General features: G+C 46.3%; 1 protein-coding gene and 1 pseudogene across 1 annotated transcript; both read right to left on the reverse strand.

The window, feature by feature from the left end:
• Nucleotides 1-14,986: 14,986 nt before the first annotated feature.
• Nucleotides 14,987-16,134, reverse strand: LOC125531670 (protein STRICTOSIDINE SYNTHASE-LIKE 10-like; annotated as a pseudogene).
• A 2,675-nt stretch (nucleotides 16,135-18,809) lies between these two features.
• Nucleotides 18,810-21,285, reverse strand: LOC125531669 (uncharacterized). Its single transcript, XM_048695990.2, has 3 exons — nucleotides 21,136-21,285; nucleotides 19,315-20,862; nucleotides 18,810-19,211 (listed from the first exon to the last, which is right to left on the reverse strand). Exons 1-3 carry the CDS (start codon nucleotides 21,169-21,171, stop codon nucleotides 19,146-19,148), a joined length of 1,650 nt encoding a protein of 549 aa, XP_048551947.2. The 5' UTR covers nucleotides 21,172-21,285; the 3' UTR covers nucleotides 18,810-19,145.
• Nucleotides 21,286-21,765: the final 480 nt, after the last annotated feature.

Here is a 21,765-nt window from a genome sequence, read left to right on the forward strand (position 1 = left end):
TTATCCTTAGGGAGATCAACATGAGTAGCAAAGGATTCACAGAAAGAAGCTACTATCTCAGAGTCAAGTCCATATTTAGTGCTAAATTTATAGAAAACATCGGTATCCATAAAAGATTTAACACAATCAAACTTAGGTGTTATACTTGACTCCTTACCTTCGTTGAGATACCAATCTTGAGAGTTGCATTTAATTATCTCCAATAAATTCCATTTGAATTCAATAGTCTTCATCATAAAGGAACTAGTACAAGAAGTATCGAGCATGGAGCGATTGTTGTCAGAAAGCCGAGCATAAAATTTTTGAATAATCATTTCTCTTGAGAGCTCATGATTGGGGCATGAATATAACATTGACTTAAGCCTCCCCCAAGCTTGAGCGATGCTTTCTCCTTCGCGGGGCCAAAAATTATATATATAATTACGATCATGATGAACAAGATGCATAGGATAAAACTTCTGATGGAATTCCAATTTCAATCGCTTATAGTCCCATGATCCCATATCATCACATAGCCTATACCATGTCAATGCATCTCCCTTCAAATATAAAGGGAAGACCTTCTTCTTCATAACATCATCGGGCATACCTGCAAGTTTAAATAATCCACAAACTTCATCCACATAGATTAAGTGTAGGTCGGGATGCAATGTTCCATCTCCTGCAAAAGGATTAGCTAGCAGTTTATCTATCATACCCGAAGGAATTTCGAAGTAAATATTTTCTTGCAGTAGGTCCAGTAGGTTGAGGAGCAACTATTTGCTCTACCGGTCGGGGTGAAGATACCCCGAACAAGCCCCTCAAAGGATTACTTTCCATAGTAACAAGTGACAGTAAATTTCAGCACACTATATAAATTTTTCCTTGCCAAATTCCACCTACCAAAGGCGCTTCACTCCCCGGAAATGGCGCCAGAAAAGAGTCTTGATGACCCACAAGTGTAGGGGATCTATCGTAGCCTTTTCGATATGTAAGAGTGTCGAACCCAACGAGGAGCAGAAGGAAATGATAAGCGGTTTTCAGCAAGGTGTTCTCTCCAAGCACTGAAATTATCGGTAGCAGATAGTTTTGTGATAAGGTAATTTGTAACGAGTAGCAAGTAATAGAAGTAAATAAGGTGCAGCAAGATGGCCCAATCCTTTTTGTAGCAAAGGACAAGCCTGGACAAACTCTTATATGAAGTAAAGCGCTCCCGAGGACACATGGGAATTATCGTCAAGCTAGTTTTCATCACGATCATATGATTCGCATTTGGTACTTTGATAAATTGATATGTGGGTGGACCGGTGCTTGGGTGTTGTCCTTACTTGGACAAGCATCCCAATTATGATTAACCCCCATTGCAAGCATCCGCAACTACAACAGAAGTATTAAGGTAAACCTAACCATAGCATGAAACATATGGATCCAAATCAGTCCCTTACGAAGCAACGCATAAACTAGGGTTTAAGCTTTTGTCACTCTAGCAACCCATCATCTACTTATTACTTCCCAATGTCTCCCTCTAGGCCCAAACAATGGTGAAGTGTCATGTAGTCGACGTTCACATGATACCACTAGAGGGATGACAACATACATCTCATCAAAATATCGAACGAATACCAAATTCACATGACTACTAATAGCAAGACTTCTCCCATGTCCTCAGGAACAAACGTAACTACTCACAAAGCATATTCATGATCATAATTAGAGGGGTATTAATATGCATAATGGATCTGAACATATGATCTTCCACCAAGTAAACCAACTAGCATCAACTATAAGGAGTAATCAACACTACTAGCAACCCACAGGTACCAATCTGAGGTTTGGATACAAGAGATGAACTAGGGTTTGAGATGAGATGGTGCTGGTGAAGATGTTGATGGAGATTGACCCGCTCCTGATGAGAGGATCATTGGTGATGACGATGGTGATGATTTCCCCCTCTCGGAGGGAAGTGTCCCCAGCAGAACAGCTCCGCTGGAGCCCTATATTGGTTCCGCCAAGGTTCCGCCTCATGGCGGTGGAGTCTCGTCCCGAAAGCTTGCTTATGATTTTTTCCTCAACGAAAGACTCCATATAGCAGAAGATGGGCATCGGAGGGCCACCAAGGGGGCCACGAGGCAGGGGGCGCGCCCAGGGGGTAGGGCGCGCCCACCAGCCACCCCCACCCTCGTGGCTGGTGGGTGGCCCCCCTCTGGTACTTCTTGCGCTCAGTATTTTTTATATATTCTGGAAATAACTTCTGTGAAGTTTCAGGACTTTTGGAGTGTGCGGAATAGGTCTTTAACATTTGCTCCTCTTCCAGCCCAGAATCCCAACTGCCGACATTCTCCCTCTTCATGTAAACCTTGTAAAATAAGAGAGAATAGGCTTAAGTATTGTGACATAATGTGTAATAACAGCCCATAATGCAATAAATATCGATATAAAAGCATGATGCAAAATGGACGTATCAATTTGCATGTTTCTCTCGTACACGTACGCGCGTGTGTGCAAGGCATTGGGCTCTAACTGAACCCGAGCGAGGCGTTCGCTTACTGAACCCGAGAGATTGCACTAGCTATGTTACTGAACCCGAGTGATTGATCCCTTGGCTGTTAAATGAACCCGGGTGATTCCTTCGCTACTGTTGTTGAGTGAAGCCGATCGAACCTACCTCTTGATGACCAGTGACCATTGTTGGGGGTTGGATGAACAGTTGTCGATGGGGGTTGGATGAATAGGACCCCATGGTAGTACGTAGAGGCCGTTGCCGCTGGATGAACAGGACCTCGATCGAGGAGGCCGCTGATACGTCTCCAATGTATCTATAATTTTTGATTTTTCCATGCTATTAGATTATCATTCTTGGATGTGTTACAATTATTTTAAAGCAACTTCATATCATTTTTTGGGACTAACCTATTGACATAGTGCCCAGTGCTAGTTGTTGTTTTTTGCTTGTTTTTTACAACGCGGAAAATCAATACCAAATGGAGTCCAAACATAGCGAAACTTTTTGGAGAATTTTTCTAGACCAGAAGACACAAGATGGGCCAAAGAAGTACCAGAGGGGTGCCCCGAGGGGGGCACAAGCCACCTGGGCGCACCCTGGTGGGTTGTGCCCACCTCGGTGGCCTCCCGCACCGCCTCTTCGCCCTATAATACCCAAATATTCCAGAAACCCTAGGGGAATCGACGAAACACAATTCTAGCCGCCGCAAGTTCGAGAACCATGAGATCCAATCTAGACACCATCGTGGAGGGGTTCATCATCCTCATTGATGCCTCTCCGATGATGCGTGAGTAGTTCATTGTAGACCTACGGGTCCGTGGACAGTAGCTAGATGGATTCCTCTCTCTCTTTTGATTCTCAATACAATTGTCTCTTGGAGATCTATTTGATGTAACTCTTTTTTGCGATGTGTTTGTTGGGATCGATGAACTTTGAGTTTATGATCAGATCTATTTTAGCCATGATAGTTATTTGAGTTTTGATCTCTCATATGCATGATTATTGTTGAGTATATTATGTACATGTATATTGTGTACAGGGCCCACCTCCTGTTTCCTCTGTATAGTTGAGGTTGTGGCCCCCTCTGTACTCATATATATGTGCCTAGTGCACCGATTAATGTATTGCGATTGCACAGCCCATACGTGTCCTTCTACATGGTATCTATCGTAGCACGATCCTAAACCCTAAGCCACCGCCGGCGCCTCTACGTGCCGCCGCTGTCTCCTTGGTCGCTGCCGCCTCCCACCACCGCGCCTCCCGCCGCAACCGCGGCCTCTCCAAGCCGCCGCAGCCGCCGATCACCGCCTCGCTTCGGCCCCTTCCCGCCACCCGCGCCACACCTTCATCGCGCTGCCACCACCTCCCTCCCGCACCGCTCTCCCGCGCCGCAACCACCTCCACCCTGCGCCGCTCTCCCGCGCTGCACCTCCCCCCCCCCGTGCCGCGCCACGCGTCGCAAAACCCTAACCCTAGCCAGGAGTTCCTCCTCCGACACCGTCTCCAATCCGTTGGCTGGTCCCGATGTCACTCTCGTCCGCGACCTCAACATCCACGAGCGTTTCCTGGTGAAGCTTGATCAATCCACCGCCTCCTACTCTGCTTGGAAGCGGTATTTTTCGCTGGTGTTCCGCAAGTAACTCCTTCATGGTCACGTCGACGGCATTGTGGACTCGGCTCTCATGATCCACGACGAGGAGTGGATGATCCTCGACGCCACCATCATCCGCTGGTTCTACCTCACCATCTCCACCGACCTTTTCCACACCGTGGTGGATGACGACGATGACGCCTATGCCGTTTGGACCAAGCTCAACGGCCTCTTCACCGACAACAAGGAGCAGCGCAAGGTCCTTCTCCACGGCGAGTTTTACGGGTGCCAGCAGCTTGACTCATCCATCGACGATTTTTTCATGCGCCTGAAAAAGTTTGCCGATGAGCTCCGCGATCTCAGGGAGACGGTTAGTGACGAGCTTCTCATCAGCACCCTCACCGCTGGTCTCAACGAGGATTTTAGGAACGCCGCCTCCAACCTCACCCTCATCCCGCAGCCCACTTTTGCTCAGGTGGTGGCGTACCTCAAGCTAGAGGAGCGCTGGATGAGGATGGCACGGACTCGGGCGACCCACACCGCCCTCGTCGTCGGCCCCCGCAGGGGCCAAGCCCCGCCACCTCCGTGCCCGACGCCGATAGAGCCGCGGGCGCCCGGCTGCCCCCTTCCCGTTACCCCAGCCGGCGGCCAATGGAGGTTGTCATATTGGTGGAGTACCATCCGGGTGCGAGCGTCCTTAACAGAAAAACCACATTCATAAAACTCAACGGTAACAAGATTTTCACGTAAGAGAACAAATAGAAACAAGATTTTTAATAAGCTCAGGAGAAACTAAGACATTATACATGGATATTGGAGTGGAATTAGACTGAAAATATGCACCCTGCCTGCCCGCCACAGCAGGCCTACCAGCCGGCCCCGTGGTATGCCAGCGGGAACCCCTGGACCGGCGTCGTACACGCTTACTCCATGCCGGTTCCCCGTGCCCCTACCCCGGGTATTCTCGGAGCTCAGCCACCACCGCACGAGGCATTCTACGTCGCATCGCAGCCCTATGCGGCGCCCTATGGGCCTCTCTCCTATGGCCAGCAGCCACAGCCAGTCGGGGCTACAGCCGCTGCCCCTGATGGCCCCGCCGCAATGTCTTCCGCCGGCGCCGTGGGACCCGGCTCTTCTGGCGGCTCTTCACACCGCCCCCTCACCGCCCAGCTACACCAGCGGCGGCGACTGGTATATGGACACTAGAACTACCGCACACATGGCCGCTTATCCTGGTAACCTCCACACCTCCTATCCCGTCCACACTTCCGCTTGCATCACCGTCTGTGACGGCTCCTCTCTTCCTATCACTCACATAGGTCATGCATATTTTCCGTCTAATCCCACTCCAATATCCATGTCTAATGTCTTAGTTTCTCCTCGGCATATTAAAAATCTTGTTTCTTTTCGTTCTCTTACACGTGAAAATCATGTTACCGTTGAGTTTTACGAATGTGGTTTTTCTGTTAAGGACGCTCACACCCGGATGGTACTCCACCGATATGACAGCCCCGATGAGCTCCACCTTGTTCACTCCGCCACCTCCACCACCTCCGCCACCCCTGTCGCTCTCGCCATCGGAGTGGATCTTTGGCACGCTCGCTTGGGTCATCCCAATCCCGCCACCCTTCGTCATATACTTCGGAGTTTTTCTTTCTCGTGTAATAAGAACGAGGATCACTCGTGTCATGCATGTCGCCTCGGCAAACATGCTCGGCTTCCGTTTAGGGCTTCTTCTCATGTTGCAACGTACCCGTTTGAGTTAATTCATAGTGATGTTTGGACCTCTCCTGTTGCAAGTAATACGGTCTATCTTTATTATCTTGTCATACTTGATGATTTTTCGCATTATGTGTGGACTTTCCCGTTGTGCTGCAAGTCGGATGTTATATCCACTCTCGCCGCCTTCTACTCCTATGTTCTCGCGCAGTTTGGTCGTCCCATTCTTGCGTTCTAGACAGATAACGGGAAGGAGTTCGACAACCTAGTTGTTCGTACTCTCCTCACCACACATGGAATGACTTTTCGTCTCACCTGCCCGTACACCTCGCAGCAGAACGGTCGTGCTGAGCGTATCCTTCACACACTTAATGACTATGTTCAGACTCTCCTCTTTCGCGTTAATGTGCCTCCTCGCTTTTGGCCTGACGTTCTCGCCACCGCTTCACTCCTCATTAACATCCGTCCATGTCGCACTCGCGGGAACTTTGCACCTCATCACCTCCTCTTCGGTGCACCGCCCTCTTATGATGAGCTTCGCATCTTCGGCTGTCTCTGCTACCCTAGCATCGCCGCCACTGCGCCTCATAAGCTTGCACCCCGCTCCGTCGCCTACATCTTTCTCGGCTACCCACCCGACACTAAGGGCTACCGCTGGTACGATCCCGTCTCCCATCGTGTTTCCACCTCTCGACATGTTTACTTTGATGAGAAGGTGTTTCTGTTTCAGCAGCAGGTACCCCTCGTCGCCCCGTCGCCGCCGTCCACTGGCGGCCCTTCTGCGACTCCGTCAGGTGGACGGCCCCACTCGGCTATCGGACCACCTCTGGGCTTTGGCGGTCCTCGCATCATGGGACGAGTTGCGTCTCGTGCCCCCACGCTGGCGCCTGCCCTCTCGGCCTCCTCGGCCGACCACGCCACCTCGGCCGGTGCCCACCCTTCACCCACCGTCCCCGACTCGGGCGCCGCAGACTCAGCCGCTTCGACCGCCACCTGGCCCGCCCCGTCGCCGCCCGCCTCGCCGGCCGCTCCGGTGTTGCCATCTAGCCCCGTCACATAGGCTAGGACCGGTGTTCACCATACGAGCCTGCGGTACTCAAGCAACGAGTACCTCCTCGCCGCCTCCACCACAGAGCCGTCTCCTCTTCTCGCGTCCGCTCGCGTAGCCCTCTGTGATCCTCACTGGCTTGCGGCGATGCAGGAAGAGTTCGACGCCCTCCAGCGGAACCGCACCTGGACACTGGTTCCCCGGCCTCCTCGTGCCAATGTCATCACCGGCAAGTGGGTCTTTCGCCACAAGACCCGCTCGGATGGTACACTTGATCGCTACAAGGCTCGATGGGTGGTTCGTGGTTTACGATAGCGCGCTGGAGTTGACTTCACTGAGACGTTTGCCTCGGTTGTTAAACCGGGCACGATCTGCATCGTCCTCCAGCTTGCGGTGTCCCGAGGCTGGCCAGTTCATCAGATGGATGTCTCCAACGCCTTCCTCCATGGCCATCTTGAAGAGAAGGTTAATTGTGAGAAGCCCACCGGTTTCGTCGACGCATATCTTCCTGGCCATGTATGTCTGTTGCCCCGGTCTCTCTACGGGCTCAAGCAAGCACCCCGCGCCTGGTACCAGCGGATCGCCGGGTTTCTTCAGACACTGGGCTTCAGCATCACTCGCTCAGATGCCTCACTATTTTTCTATTGTCACGGTGACACGACTGCATATTTGCTCGTCTATGTCGACGACATTATCCTGACAGCCTCCTCCGCAGCTCTTCTTCAGCAGATTACTCTTTAGCTGTGTGACGAGTTTGCCATCAAGGACTTGGGTGCTCTACATTATGTCCTTGGCATTGAGGTTGTTCGGCGACCGGACGACTTCTTTCTTCAACAACAGAAGTATGCGCATGAGCTCCTTGAGCGTGCTGGCATGCTCAACTGTCACCCTGTTGCTACTCCTATTGACACGAAGGCCAAGGTTTTTGCTCTTGAGGGCTCGCCAGCGTCGGATGCTCCCTTCTACAGGTCTATAGTCGGTGTTGTTCAGTATCTGACTCTCACCAGACCGGATATCTAGTATGTTGTTTAGCAGGTGTGTCTCCACATGCACGCCCCTCGTCACTCCCATTGGACTCTCATGAAGCAGATCCTCCGTTACATTCGCGGCACGATGACTCTTGGGCTCACCCTCATGGCATCCACTTCTCTGGAGATGGTGGCCTACTCCGACACAGACTGGGCTGGCTGCCTCGACACCCGTCGGTCCACCTCTTGCTACTGCGTTTACCTCGGTCCTTCACTCATCTCGTGGCCGTCCAAGCGACAACCCACGGTTTCGTGCTCCAGCGCGGAGGCTGAGTACCGAGCTGTGGCTAACGATGTTGCCGAGTGCACCTGGCTACGACAGTTACTTCAAGAGCTGCATCACAATGTCTCCCAGGCTACGGTTGTCTACTGTGACAACGTCTCTGCGGTGTACCTCTCCGCCAACCCCATTCATCATCGCCGGACAAAGCACATTGAGCTGGACATTCACTTTGTGTGCAAGCAGGTGGCCCTTGGATGTATTCGGTTCTCCATGTTCCGACTGCACAACAGATCGCCGATGTGATGACGAAGGCACTGCCGACTTCCACCTTCGACGAGTTTTGTTCCAGTCTCTGCGTCACTGGCGCCGCTTCGACTGCGGGGGGTGTTGAGTATATTATGTACATGTCTAGTGTATAGGGCCCACCTCCTGTTTCCTCTGTATAGTTGAGGTTGTGGCCCCCTCTGTACTCATATATATGTGCCTGGTGCACCGATCAATGTATTGCGATTGCACAGCCCATACTTGTCCTTCTACAATTATTTATAGCCTCGTATTTCTTCTTCGAATCTTTGGTTCAGTTAGGACGACTAGATCGATTTTCTTGCCATGGGAAGAGGTGCTTTGTGATGGTTTCGGTCGTGCGGTATTTTTTTCAACTGACGGAAGGGGAAACAAGACATGTCTTGATCGCTTCTATTAAGGATAATAGATGGGGTTTATTCCTACATGAATAGATCTTGTCTACATCATCTCATCGTTCTTATTGCATTATTCCGTTTTTCCATGAACTTAATACACTAGATGCATGCTGGATAGCGGTCGATGTGTGGAGTAATAGTAGTGGATGCAGGCAGGAGTCGGTCTACTAATCTTGGACTTGATGCCTATATATTGATTATTTCCTAGATATCGTGATAATTATTTGAAGTTCTATCAATTGCCCAACAGTAATTTGTTTACCCACCATGTGCTATTTCTTGAGAGAAGCCACTAGTGAAATCTATGCCCCGTGTCTATTCTTTATCATATTTGCTTTCTGATCTATTATTTGCCTTTGAGAGCTATTTTTATTTGCTTTTATTTTCAGATCTATTATTTGAAAACCCCAAAAATACTTTGCTGCATCTTTTATTTGCATCTTTTATTTCGCGCTCATTCGTGATCTATTTTATCCAATCTATCACAATTTTATCCCGTCAACTTGACAATTTCCTATGTTGTTACCCGTAAGAGGGATTGACAACCCCTCAGAAGCGCCGGGTTGCAAGGAAATCCCCGTTTTAGATATAATCCAACAAGTCTTGAATGATGCTAATCAACACTATTCTTGGATCGTTGCCGGAAATCAAAGGGGATACATAGATGGGCAACTCTATAATGCTAAAGTTTCTATGGATAATGTGTTTCAAGTTATTTTTGCAAAACCTCCGGACAAAAACACAACTAAGGAAAATAAGGAGAAAAATGATAAGACTTGAATCTATGCATTATGCCTAGCTAGGGACATAATCATAGCACTTGTTGGGAGGCAACCCAATTAATAAATTTTGCATTTTTCTTTATGTCTTTGAGTGTTTGCACAATTATGATACTATTATGATTGTGTTTTTCATGTTTTAATTAGTGTTTGTGCCAAGTAAAGTCTTTGGGATCATGTTTGGTGATAGTTGATTTGATCTTGTTGAAAAACTGAAACTTTTGTGCCCAGTAAAATAATTTTAGTAAATCACAGAAGCGTGATAAAATTTGGAAATTTTTATACAAGATTGATATACAAATTTCCTACATTGTCCTAATTTTTCAGAATTTTTGGAGTTACAGAAGTATACGAAGTTTTCAGATTGCTACAGACCGTTCTGTTTTTGACAGATTCTGTTTTCTTTGCGTTGTGTGCTTGTTTTGATGAATCTATTGTTTGTATTGGAGGGTATAAGCTATGGTAAAGTTGGAATACTGTAGGTATAATGAAAAAAATAAAATACGAATGGGTTTGCAATAGTACTTAGAGTGGTGATTTGCTTTGTTATACTAACGGATCTCACGAAGGTTTTGTTAAGTTTTGTGTGATTGAAGTTTTCAAGTTTTGGGTGATATCACGATGGATGAAGGAATAAGGAGTAAGAAGAGCCTAAGCTTCGGGATGCACATGGAACCCCAAGTTATTATCCAAAGAGAAACAAGCAACTAAGCTTGGGGATGCCCCGGAAGGCATCCCCTCTTTCTTCTAGTGACCATCGGTATTTTACTTGGACTTGTATTTTTATTCATCGCATATCATGAATTTTGCTTGGAGCATCTTGTATTATTTGAGTCTTTGCTTGTTTTGCTTTTTGGTTTGTGTCATCTATCCTTGCTAGACACACCTATTTGAGAGAGCCAAAATTATGCTATGATTTGTTAGAATTGCTCTAGTGCTTCACTTAAATTTTTTGAGCTATGGAATTGCTCTAGTGCTTCACTTATATCTTTTTGAGCATGGTGTGCTTTAATATTTTTGAAGAAATGCTCTCATGCTTCACTTAGATTTATTTGAGAGTTAGTAAATTTTTTGAAGAAATTCTCTCATGCTTCACTTATATTATTTTGAGAGAAGAAATTTTATGCTCATGCTCTTCACTTAAATTTGTTTGAGCTTATCAAAAGAAACATATAAAAATAGTCCCAAAGTGATAGATATTCAAGAGGGATATAAAACTTGATTCTTTGTAATAGTTTTGAGATATGATGATAGTGATATTGGTGACTAACTATGCTTTAGTAAGAATAATGGTGTTAATGTTTGTGATTCCTTATGCAAGCACGAAAGTCAATAGTTATTCAATGAAATTACATCCTACTTGTGGTGCATTATTTGGTGTTAGTTATGCTTAATGCTCGCTTATGTGATTTTTCGTTTCTTGGTTGGATGCTTTTCAATCTATTTGCTAGCCTTCACTTGTACTAAGTAGAAATACTACTTGTGCATCCAAAATCCTTAAACCCGGTTTTGCCATATGAGTCCACCATACCTACCTATATGCGGTATTCCCGTGTCGTTCTAAGCAAATTTGTATGTGTCATCTCTAAATTTTCGAAATAAGTTTTCTTTTTCTGTGCTCGTACCACTCATGAAGCGGTAGAGGGTGGCTAATATTTTCCATGCTGGATGTGTTATTCTCAAGATAAGTGTTTATCCACTTGTCATTGCACGAGAGTGCGACGGTAATAGGGATGCCCAGTCCCGATATGAAAATAAATTTACATTATGTTGTCAAATAATAAATTTCTTAGAAAGTGTTGATATGGACGATACCCATGGATACGGCTAGCCGTGGAATGTGAAAGAATAGTGGAAAAAAGGAATAAACTTTATTTTCTGTTTGGGAACCGCCTATAATATATCTAGCATGGAAAGTGTTGGGAATTACTCAGTCGTTTTCGTTGACGAGAAAAGTATGCCTCTCAAAAAAATGTATCTCTCAGTTTAAGCTTTGAGCTCTAGCACCTCTACAAATCCTTACTTCCCTCTGCGATGGGTCTTTCTTTTTTACTTTATGCAATTTTTTCTACTTGAGTCTCCATCTTCTCTTATAAAGCACCAACTAAGGGTCACTATGATCGTACTTGAGCATTGGATGTAGCTAATATGCGAGTGTGTTTCATTAATGGATCAATGATTGAGCATGATGGGCTAGGGATAATTTTCTTTAGTGTTGATATTTTGAAAGACATGGTTGCTTGTTGATATGCTTGAGTATTGAAATCTTCATGTCAAAACTAGACTATTGCTTTGAATAATATAAAATTCCAAATGTCCATGCTACAAAAGAAAAAATAATATGTGATGAACATGTTAGACAGCATTCTACATCAAAAATTCTGTTTTTATTATTTACCTACTCGAGGACGAGCAGGAATTAATCTTGGGGATGCTAATACATCTCCAACATATCTATAATTTTTTATTGGTCCATGCTGTTATATTATCATTCTTGGATGTTTTACAATCATTTTATAGCATTTTATATCATTTTTGGGGACTAACCTATTGACATAGTGCCCAGTGCTAGTTGTTGTTTTTTTCTTGTTTTTTACATCGCAGAAAATCAATACCAAATGGAGTCCAAACGCAGCGAAACTTTTTGGAGAACTTTTCTGGACCGGAAGACACAAGATGGGCCAAAGAAGTACGAGAGGGGTTCCCCGGGGGGCACAACCCACGTGGGCGCGCCTGGGGGCCCAGGCACGCCCTGGTGGGTTGTGCCCACCTCGGTGGCCTCCCGCACTGCCTCTTTGCCCTATAAATAACCAAATATTTCAGAAACCCTAGGGGAGTCGACGAAACACAATTCCAGCCGCCGCAAGTTCCAGAACCACGAGAGCCAATGTAGACACCATCACGAAGGGGTTCATCATCCTCATTGGTGCCTCTTCGATGATGCGTGACTAGTTCATTGTAGACCTACGGGTCCGTAGACAGTAGCTAGATGGCTTACTCTCTCTCTCTCTTTTGATTCTCAATACAATGGTCTCTTGGAGATCTATTTGATGTAACTCTATTTTGCGGTGTGTTTGTTGGGATCCGATGAACTTTGAGTTTATGATCAGATATATTTTATCCATGAAAGTTATTTGAGTTTTGATCTCTTATATGCATGATTATTTATAGCCTCGTATTTCTTCGAATTTTTGGTTTAGTTAGGCCGACTAGATCGATTTTTCTTGTCATGGGAAGAGGTGCTTTGTGATGGGTTCGGTCGTGCGGTATTCTTTCCAAGTGACAGAAGGGGCAGCAAGACACGTATTGATCGCTGCTATTAAGGATAACATGATGGGGTCTATTCCTACATGAATAGATCTTGTCTACATCATGTCGTCGTTCTTATTGCATTACTCCGTTTCTCCATAAACTTAATATACTAGATGTATGCTGGATAGCGGTCGATGTGTGGAGTAATAGTAGTAGATGCAGGCAGGAGTCTGTCTACTAATTTTGGATGTGATGCCTGTATATTGATCATTGCCTGAATATCGTCGTAATTATTTGAAGTTCTATTAATTGCCCAATAGTAATTTGTTTACCCATCGTGTGTTATTTATTGAGAGATGTCATTAGTGAAATCTACGACCCTCTGGTCTATTCTTTATCATATTTGCTTTCTGATCTATTATTTGCCTTTGAGACCTATTTTTATTTACTTTTATTTTCAGATCTATTAATCCAAAACCCCAAAAATACTTTGCTGCATATTTTATTTGCATTTTTTATTTTGCATTTATTTGAGATCTATTTATCCAATCTATCACAATTTCATCCCGTTAACTTGACAATTTTCCACGCCGTTACCCGTAAGAGGGATTGACAACCCCTCATAAGCGTCGATTGCAAGTATTTGTTCTTTGTGTGCAGTTACCATTTACATAGTGTTGCTTGATTCTCCTACTGAATTGGTACCTTGGTTTCATAACTGGGGGGAATATCTACCGTAGATGTGCTGCATCATCCCTTCCTCTTTGGGAAAATACCGACGTAGTTCAAGCGACATCAGACCCTTACGAACCGGGACTACTGACCCGTTTCCTACTAGTGATGCGCCGTACTGGAGGAGGCCAGGAAGTACCAATATGTCTCAAGTAGTTTCTTACAATTGACTATATATTCTTACAGGGAAGCTATTTCATCATCCTGTTGACCTTATGTACAAATTGGTTATCGTATTGCGGCTATATGGAAGTTGTTGACGAGACCAAAGGATCGAACCAAGGTGGGGCAGCTCATCACTCGGCTACGGCTCAATTGTACTAAACTGCGGTGACAGGGCGGAGGAGACAACTCTCGCTAGGGCATCCACTCCTCGCCTCATTGGGCTCCCCGCTCCCTCTTCGGCAGGCGTTGACGTTGTGCGGTCCCATTTGGGCTTTGGCCTTGTATTAACCATTGCTTGCCCTTGACAGCCTTTTCTTTTCTTTGTTGTTTTGAACCTATTTGTGCCGGAACCTTGTAAGGGACTCAGTTTAAGGCCTGGCACAATGCCTCTTTTGTAGAAAAATTGTTCATTGGATCACTAGAACCAGCACTATTGTTTGGAGGTGTCATTAGCCCCTTAGATGTACTCCTTTCATTTCTAAATATAAGTATTTTTCAAGATTCCACTACAGACTACATACGGATGTATATAGACATATTTTAGAATGTAGATTCATTCATTTTATTCTGTATATAGTCCATAATGGAATCTCTAAAAAGACTTACATTTAGAAATGAAGGTGGTATATTAAACACCTTTTTTTGTTTTTCTGTCGGCTATGGCAGAACTAACATCTCAGAAGAAAATGCAAGTTCATCTTAACATGAGATTACTGCTACACAAAGCTAGTATTTTTGTATCTCTGAAACTCACAACGGTATTTGTTTATAGCTTTAAGAAAGACCCCATGAAGACATGCCACTGAAACAAAAAATCGTTGTTTAACTAAGACTCATCTGCGAACCAACCTCTGATTGAGATGGTTAGGTGGACAATGATATCCCCAACCCATCAGGGTTCAAATCCTGGTGCTCGCATTTATCCTGGATTTATTTCAGGAATTCCGGCGATACGCTTTTAGTGGGAGGAGACGTTCCCGTCGACTACGAGACGCCTACGGTGACTTCGTAAAATCTCAAGATGATATGCCAGCTCAGTCTCTCGGAGATGCTCATAGGGATAGGGTGTGCGTGTGTGCGTTCATAAGGGTGAGTATATGCGCGTGTATATGAGCGCTTATGTCTGTACTGATGCTCAAAGAAAAACTAAGACTCATCTAACAAAATGCACTTATGGAACAAATGAAATAGGAAAGGAAAGCAGAACATGACATTGAAAAAACGATCAAGCTCAATGCAAAGCCTTTACAGAACTTAAATTAATCTCTATTTGCGTGTGGCCATGGCAACATAAGAAAGCTCGACGGATCCCACAAATAGTCTGCCGCCTGTCCATTCCACCACCTCTGCTGGCCTCATGCCCTTGGCCTTGGGTCCCCTCATTTCCTCGATTATTTTTCCATCGGCGCCGATCCTCAAGGCAAGTAGATGTCTATCTGACACCAAAATGGAGTTCTATCTTCTCACGATGTAATGCCACCCAGTATCCTCCTCTCTTGTCCGGCCTCAAATTATCAGGATAGCCCGGTAGATCAGTTAACAGTTCCATCGTGCCTGTCTTGGGACCTCCTTTGGTCCAGTACCTCAACAACTTGCACGGCCCGGTCGATGAGATGACGAGGTGTGTCCGATCAGCGCTGATGGCAAGACCATTGGGGTAAGTGATGCCGGCCTTTAGCACAATCACTTTTCCTGTGCGTGGATCATATCTCATTAGGCGGCCTGTCGAGTCCCCGGTTCTTGTTACCATCTCGTGCTGTGACCTTTGATATTTCATAGAGCTGTCGGTGAAGTAGACTTCACGGTCACCTGGTCAACGTCCACGCCATTGGTGAAGCGGAGAGTAGCGCCGTCGGCCTCCGTGACAAGCACCGTCGCCTCCCCGCCTCCTGACGCGACCCTCGTGAGCCCCTTGTAGGCGTCGGCTATGTACAAGTAGCCAGACTTGAGGTGAAACCGTAGGCCCAGCGGACGGACGGACGCCGTGCACGCCTCGCTGCTGTATCCACTATCCAGGGCTGTAAGTGTACGTCGTCCAGCCGAGCCTGTCGCCGTTCCACTTGAGGACGCGGCCGTCGGAGATGCCGCTGTATGGGCCGTTGCCTTTGGCGTCAAAGGCGACGCTCTCCGGGCCGCGCAGCAGTCCAGGTGGCAGCGGCAGGTGGCGGGTCCGCGTGGCGTCGATGCTGGGGACGACCGCGGACGCCCCGGGCATGAACAGCAGGGGCAGGACGGCAAGCGCCACGCCGAGATCCCTCGTGCAGCTATACAGTTGGAAGGTGAGCTTGTTTGGCTCGATTGCTTGGTTGGTTTGGTGGAGGCCGGAACGGGCTGCTCTTGTAGCGACGGACAGCCAGACTCCCTGCATGGTCTGGCCCTCCTCCCCTCCTCGATCTCGGAACTGACGGCGAAATCTGTCCAGGTCCGAATTCGGAAATCTTTCTGTGCCATGAAACCCAGGACGACACTAAGAGCGCCTTGCCTAATCTGTTACTACCGCTCTAATCATATATACTGTTACAGCAGCCCACGAGTTCCAACAGAATGTTTCTGCAAGAGGTAAAAGCACCGGAGGTCCATAAACTTGCATGGTGGGTGCTGGTTTGGTCCACAAACTTGCAAAACTTGACCCCAGCACCCACTAACTTGCAGCTTAGGTGCAAAAAAACCCACAGCCAATCAGGAGCGGCCACCCGCCACTGGATATTTTGTGAAGACCACCCCAACTTGTTTGAAATTGATGCGGCCACCCGCCACTGGATATTTTGCGAAGACCACCCCAACTTGTTCGAAATTGATGCACAGCAGCACGGTCCCAGCTGTCAGTATGCGGATGAGAATAAATAAATATAGAGCGTTAAAAATTGCAGCCGCGACGAGTCGAACTCAGACAATCGGCAGGACTGCTCGATCACGCTAACCAACAAACCAAATTATTCTATTTGTTCTATATGCGTATGGGTCGTTGTGCGTGCGTGCGTGCGTGTGTGTGTGTGTGTGTGTGTGTGTGAAAAATGGCTGATCTGTCCGAACAAACAAACCACGGCGCCCAATCAAATGATCTTTTTTTTTCGCGAAAGCTGTTTATATATCTTTTTTTTTGCGGGCCACTGTTTATATATCTGTTAGCACGTCATGTTTTTTTTTTCATGGTAATGCATGTCTCATTTATATCATATAAGAATCATAGTACACGTCACGTACAAACAGACCTAGTAAAACTGAAAAGATATATCTGTTAGTACGTCATCTGTGGTCACCTCCAAGCCAGGGAGCAGCCCAGTATATGTGTACGTACACCCTGACTATATACATATGAAATGCAAAAAAATATGGTACTCCAAAGCAATACAAGTATAAACTACTAGCCTCATCTACAAAAGGAAATACGTCAATACCATATGACCATAGAAACGCCGCGTTATATATATATATCTATCACATCAAAACCTCATCAGTATAGAAAGGCAGGCATGGTGTGATACTAAAGAAAATCAAACTAAGCACACAAAATTCAAATAAATTAAATGCTTCCTTTTTACAATTTTAAACTACAAACATAAGCTCAAGTACACTCTATAATCACTCACAAAAAAGTACACTCTACTAGTTTGCCGGCCTAAACTTTAATAGAAAAATGCTTCTGTTGAAATCGATTTTGACCAAAACAAAGTACAGTGTTAAAATCATACTAAAAATAAATAAGCTCGTGCAAATCGCAAAAATCTGTTGTATTGCAGAAAAGAATGTGACATCTCCATCGTCGGAGGTTCTAGTGTTGCTCTAAAATTTTCGCTGTCACGACACTACTGCCAAAATATTAGACCATGTGAAATTTGAGACTTTGTTCCTTTGACCATAAAAAATGAAGCACACACAATAATATATAATTTCATTAAATAAATATCACTTGCATCGAGTGCACATACATACGAGCTTGGTTCGATTTCGCCAGATCGTTGCTTGGTTCATTAGGATAGTCGAACGCGAAATATCTTAATTTCTAGAGCAATTCGAACTAAAACCATGTCAAATATTTTCGAACGGAGAGAGTAGCTAGCTAGGTTGATGCATGATGACCTGTGATCTCTACAGTTAACTAGCTATCTTATCGAAGCCAAAAATGAGTTGAGTGAGATGCTTTTTTGTAATAAATTGGTAAGAAGACGTTTGTATGTTTTTGAAATACTTACGTCTACGCCATGATATACGTGCCAATTTAGTTTGTTGATCAATCAGAATGAAAAGGAGTCTTCCAAAAAAAAAGAATGAAATGGAGTCACGACGTACCGGGTCTCGTCGTGTATATACTATATAGAATATACAGTTGCATCGGGCGCAGTTTTTCCTTCTTCCGTTTCTTTTTGTGTTGGCTGAAATCTGGACCCATGCGTCAATTCTAAAGGATTCAGGGCGTTTTCTATAAAATGTACAGTGCTAGATGTAACCTCGTGACTGGCTGTGGGTTTTTTTGCACCTAGGATGCAAGTTTGTGGGTGGTGGAGTAAGCTTTTGTAAGTTTTGGACCAAATCATCACAACCCGAGCAAGTTTGTGGACTTCTAGTGCCTTTACCTCTTTCTGCAATGAAACCGGCCTGTCAGTTCAATATTTCAGATATGATGCAAAGCTGAATTATATCTACCTTCTCTCTAAAAAAAGGGCTGAATTCTACAGCCGCATCTGCTGGGACCAGAGTTCTATGCAGGTTCTCTCACCCTCAATATCTGAGCAGGGCTAGGCAGGCTAGCGCATAATAAACTGAATAAATGAACCAATGTGGAAAAGAAAAGGTCAAGATAGGAACCCATCTATTTACTCATGATGCAAACATACACCTTCGGTGATCAACGCCAAATAAACAATGATCTTCATCATTTCGAACCGAACCGCAACTGCACATAAATCTCCAAACCGCGGATTATTCCGAGGCATGCCATCGTTGCAAAGTTTAAACCACAAAACACAACATTTCTCTATAGCTCCTTGCAATATCCTGCTCCACAAAAGGCAGCAACAGTTTTAAGTAACAGACCAGTACACTGCATCACAGGATCCAAGAGCAAGTTTACTGGTTACAAGAATCCAAGTGCATGTAAAAATGGATGGCTTTGCTATATGGGATGAAGTTCATTTGGCAAAGCACAGCCATCTATATTTCAGCTCAACAACGATGTATAGTTGCCCAAAAAATAAACAACGGTTGTATCATGTTAAGCCATCACAGCTTCTGTCCAAGTGTGCTACTATCGAGCAGTAAGATGTAGTCACGACGTGAGCAGGTTTTCTATTAGTCGTGCAGGATTTCTAGAAGGAACAAAAGGGAGTTCACGTGCTACAAGAACAAAATACAGTTTATCCAGCTATATAACTGAACTGTAGACAACGGGATTAATGACGACTAGATGTAAGTCCATTCGATGCCTTCAGCGCTGGAGCTTCCTCCTTGCAAGTCGCGGGCTTGTCGCTGGTATGTAGACTTTGTAGCTGACCTGAAGAATGTAAGGAAAGGCAGTTAGACACAATGCATATGATTGACCTTGTGATGATTCAAGCACTTGATAGACAGAGCAACAGTGCAGTTTTATCGCTCACCTGCACTGTCTCTCCATCATGCATCCTAGAGAAAGTCCTCTTCTCAAACTGAGACGCATCTTTGTCCTCGGTCCCTGCTGCCTGGCTCTTGCCCGCGTCAGTCGACAAAACAGAGCTCTCAGGAACTGAAGCTTCACCAATCTTTCTATCATCTCCATCGATTCCTTCAAGCTTGTTTATTTCAGCAGGAAAATGTCTTACTTCACTACTGCTTTCGACAGAGGCAGGATTCTCACAAGCTGTAGGGATTGTTGTAAATGTACTGTCATCAAGCCCTTCCCTGGAGGGTATACTCACAACTGATCTAACTCTGGGTCTTGCTTGCACAGGACTCACCACTGAGCTGATGCCTAACCTTTGCTTTATAATACCAGAACTCGCCGGGGTGCTTCCCAACCTTTGCATTACACTACCACCATTCCTACCATCATGTGAAGTGATATGAGAAGTTGAACGTATCTCTTCTAGTCCGCTTCCCAGCTGTTGAGTAGGACCACAAGTATCACCAGCCTCGAGTATTCCAGGTGATCTATCCCTGTGAGTCGTTTCCTGCTTCCAAGGACTTCTACCGTTCTCAAAATCTTCAAATTCAGGTGATCGAGTAGAGTGGCCAACTCCAAGATTGCTTCCCTGCCTCTGAAAAGGGGCAACAGCAGACCTTGCTTCAGGAAATTTTGTGACAGTATTCTGGGGGCTATCTGTTAGTACTTCCTTCCCTGTACCATTGTTTTCTGTCTTGCCTACCATGGCCATGGCTCCCTTAAACTTCCTGAAGTTCTCAAGAGCTTTCTGCCTGAGAATGAGCTCCAAATCCTCCTCAACCTCTGGGCTTTCACAATTAACAGGTAAGATCTCACCCGGTTCATGAGCATCCTTGGAAGGTGGGCTTTCCATCTCCTTCAGCTCCACATTCTTCTCATAATCGTCAGCAACCGCGTCCTCATCGCTATAAACATCCTCAACAGATCTCTTCTCATTCTGCGGATCCTGGCAGTTGTCATAGTCCTGTACAACCCTGTCCCTACTTGCATCATGTCTCATGCCGTCCGCCCTCCGCTTCCTACTTTTGCTCTTGCTCCTGCTCCTGCTCCTGCTCCGGCTACTGCCACTCCTGGCTGGACTGCTCGAGTAGCTCCTTGATCTCCGTAAACGCCTCCTCTTTCGATCCTTGTCCCTCCCCCTTCCTTTCTTCTTCCTAGGATCTTTGGAGTGGCTCTTGGGCAGTGGGCTCACTGACCTCTCAGAGTCTGAGGCACTGCTGCTGCTAATGCTATGGTGGCTGCGGCGGGGGTGACTCCTGGACACCGAGGAAGGGCTACCGCTGGGGCTACGGCTTGGACTCAGGCTGCGGCGGCGTCCGCGGCGGCTGCCACTGCCCTTGCTCTTTTTGCTCCTCTTGTCAACAATCTTCTTGGTGGGCTTCTTGGAGCGCTTGCGGGGTGGGGAACTGGAGCTGGAGCCGTCGGGGGAAGGGGAGCGGCTGCGGCTGTGGCGGACACTCCGACGCTTGCCGCGCGAGGATCGGATCTTCTTGGACTTGGCCTCATCCTAACAAGATGACGGTAGAAGCTTCAGTTAGTGGGGGGATCCCCGAAGAACAGCGCGATAAAGAAGAATCAGGCATGGCATCGTGCTAATTCTCTGTCTGAAATCTAAGCAGCTGGTACTATAAAATTCTTGGATTCTCAGTCCATGAAAAAAGCAATCGGCACCAAAAGAGAAATCTAGAATCCGACCGAGAAAGATCTCCTAATTCCTAACCCTAAGTAAAGCGGGGAAAGAGGGGAGGCGGAGAGAGGGAGAGATAGAGAGGGTCGGTACCTCGTCGGCGGCCTTCTTGGCGGATTTGCTCTTCATCAGGAGAGACCCCCAAGGAGGAAGACGGGGCACAAGGGCGTGTCCGCTTCAGCTGTTGGGCCTGGATTTGGGTTTGTTTCTGTTTCAGTCTCTCTCTCCCCCCCCCCCCCCCCCCCCCCCCCCCCCCCTCTCCTTTTGTGTGTGTCCAGCTTTGGATAGAATCCCTTTTCTCGAGCGCACTTGGATGAAATCCCTACTATGATTCTTTTTCGGCAAAGTTCTATGTTACGTTGGCACTCAAGCCTAGCTTCGTTTTAGATTTTATGATCAAACATGTTTTGTATGTTAGAACAGCCGCAAAAGAAAAACGCGGGTCGTTTTAAGAACATCTCCACTCATTCGTCCCCCAGGGCTAGAAATAGCGCCGCCCTGAGGGTGCACCGACAGGAAAAAAACGGCTTGGGGGCGATCTGATTCCAGCCGCCGCCCCCAGGTTACCCCAGGCACCGATTTCGACCCACTTTCGGCGCAAATTGGCCCTCTATTCAGCCCATTTTCGACACAAAACTAGCCGACTATCGGCGCAAATTGATCAATTTCAGCTCATATTCGGCGTGCTTCGGTACAAATTCAGTATAAAGCTATTTTTATCAC

This window comes from Triticum urartu, chromosome 2A, assembly GCF_056163025.1.
Source record: "Triticum urartu cultivar PI428250 chromosome 2A, HENAU_Tu73, whole genome shotgun sequence".
Classification (NCBI taxonomy): Eukaryota; Viridiplantae; Streptophyta; class Magnoliopsida; order Poales; family Poaceae; genus Triticum; species Triticum urartu.

Excerpts from the sequence above, each read along its gene's own strand:
- LOC125531669 (XM_048695990.2), bottom strand. The coding sequence starts at position 21,171 with ATGAAGAGCAAATCCGCCAAGAAGGCCGCCGACGAG. Across the intron at positions 20,863-21,135 it reads CCAAGAAGGCCGCCGACGAG|GATGAGGCCAAGTCCAAGAA; the intron begins GTACCGACCCTC and ends TCATCTTGTTAG. Across the intron at positions 19,212-19,314 it reads ATGATGGAGAGACAGTGCAG|GTCAGCTACAAAGTCTACAT; the intron begins GTGAGCGATAAA and ends TACATTCTTCAG.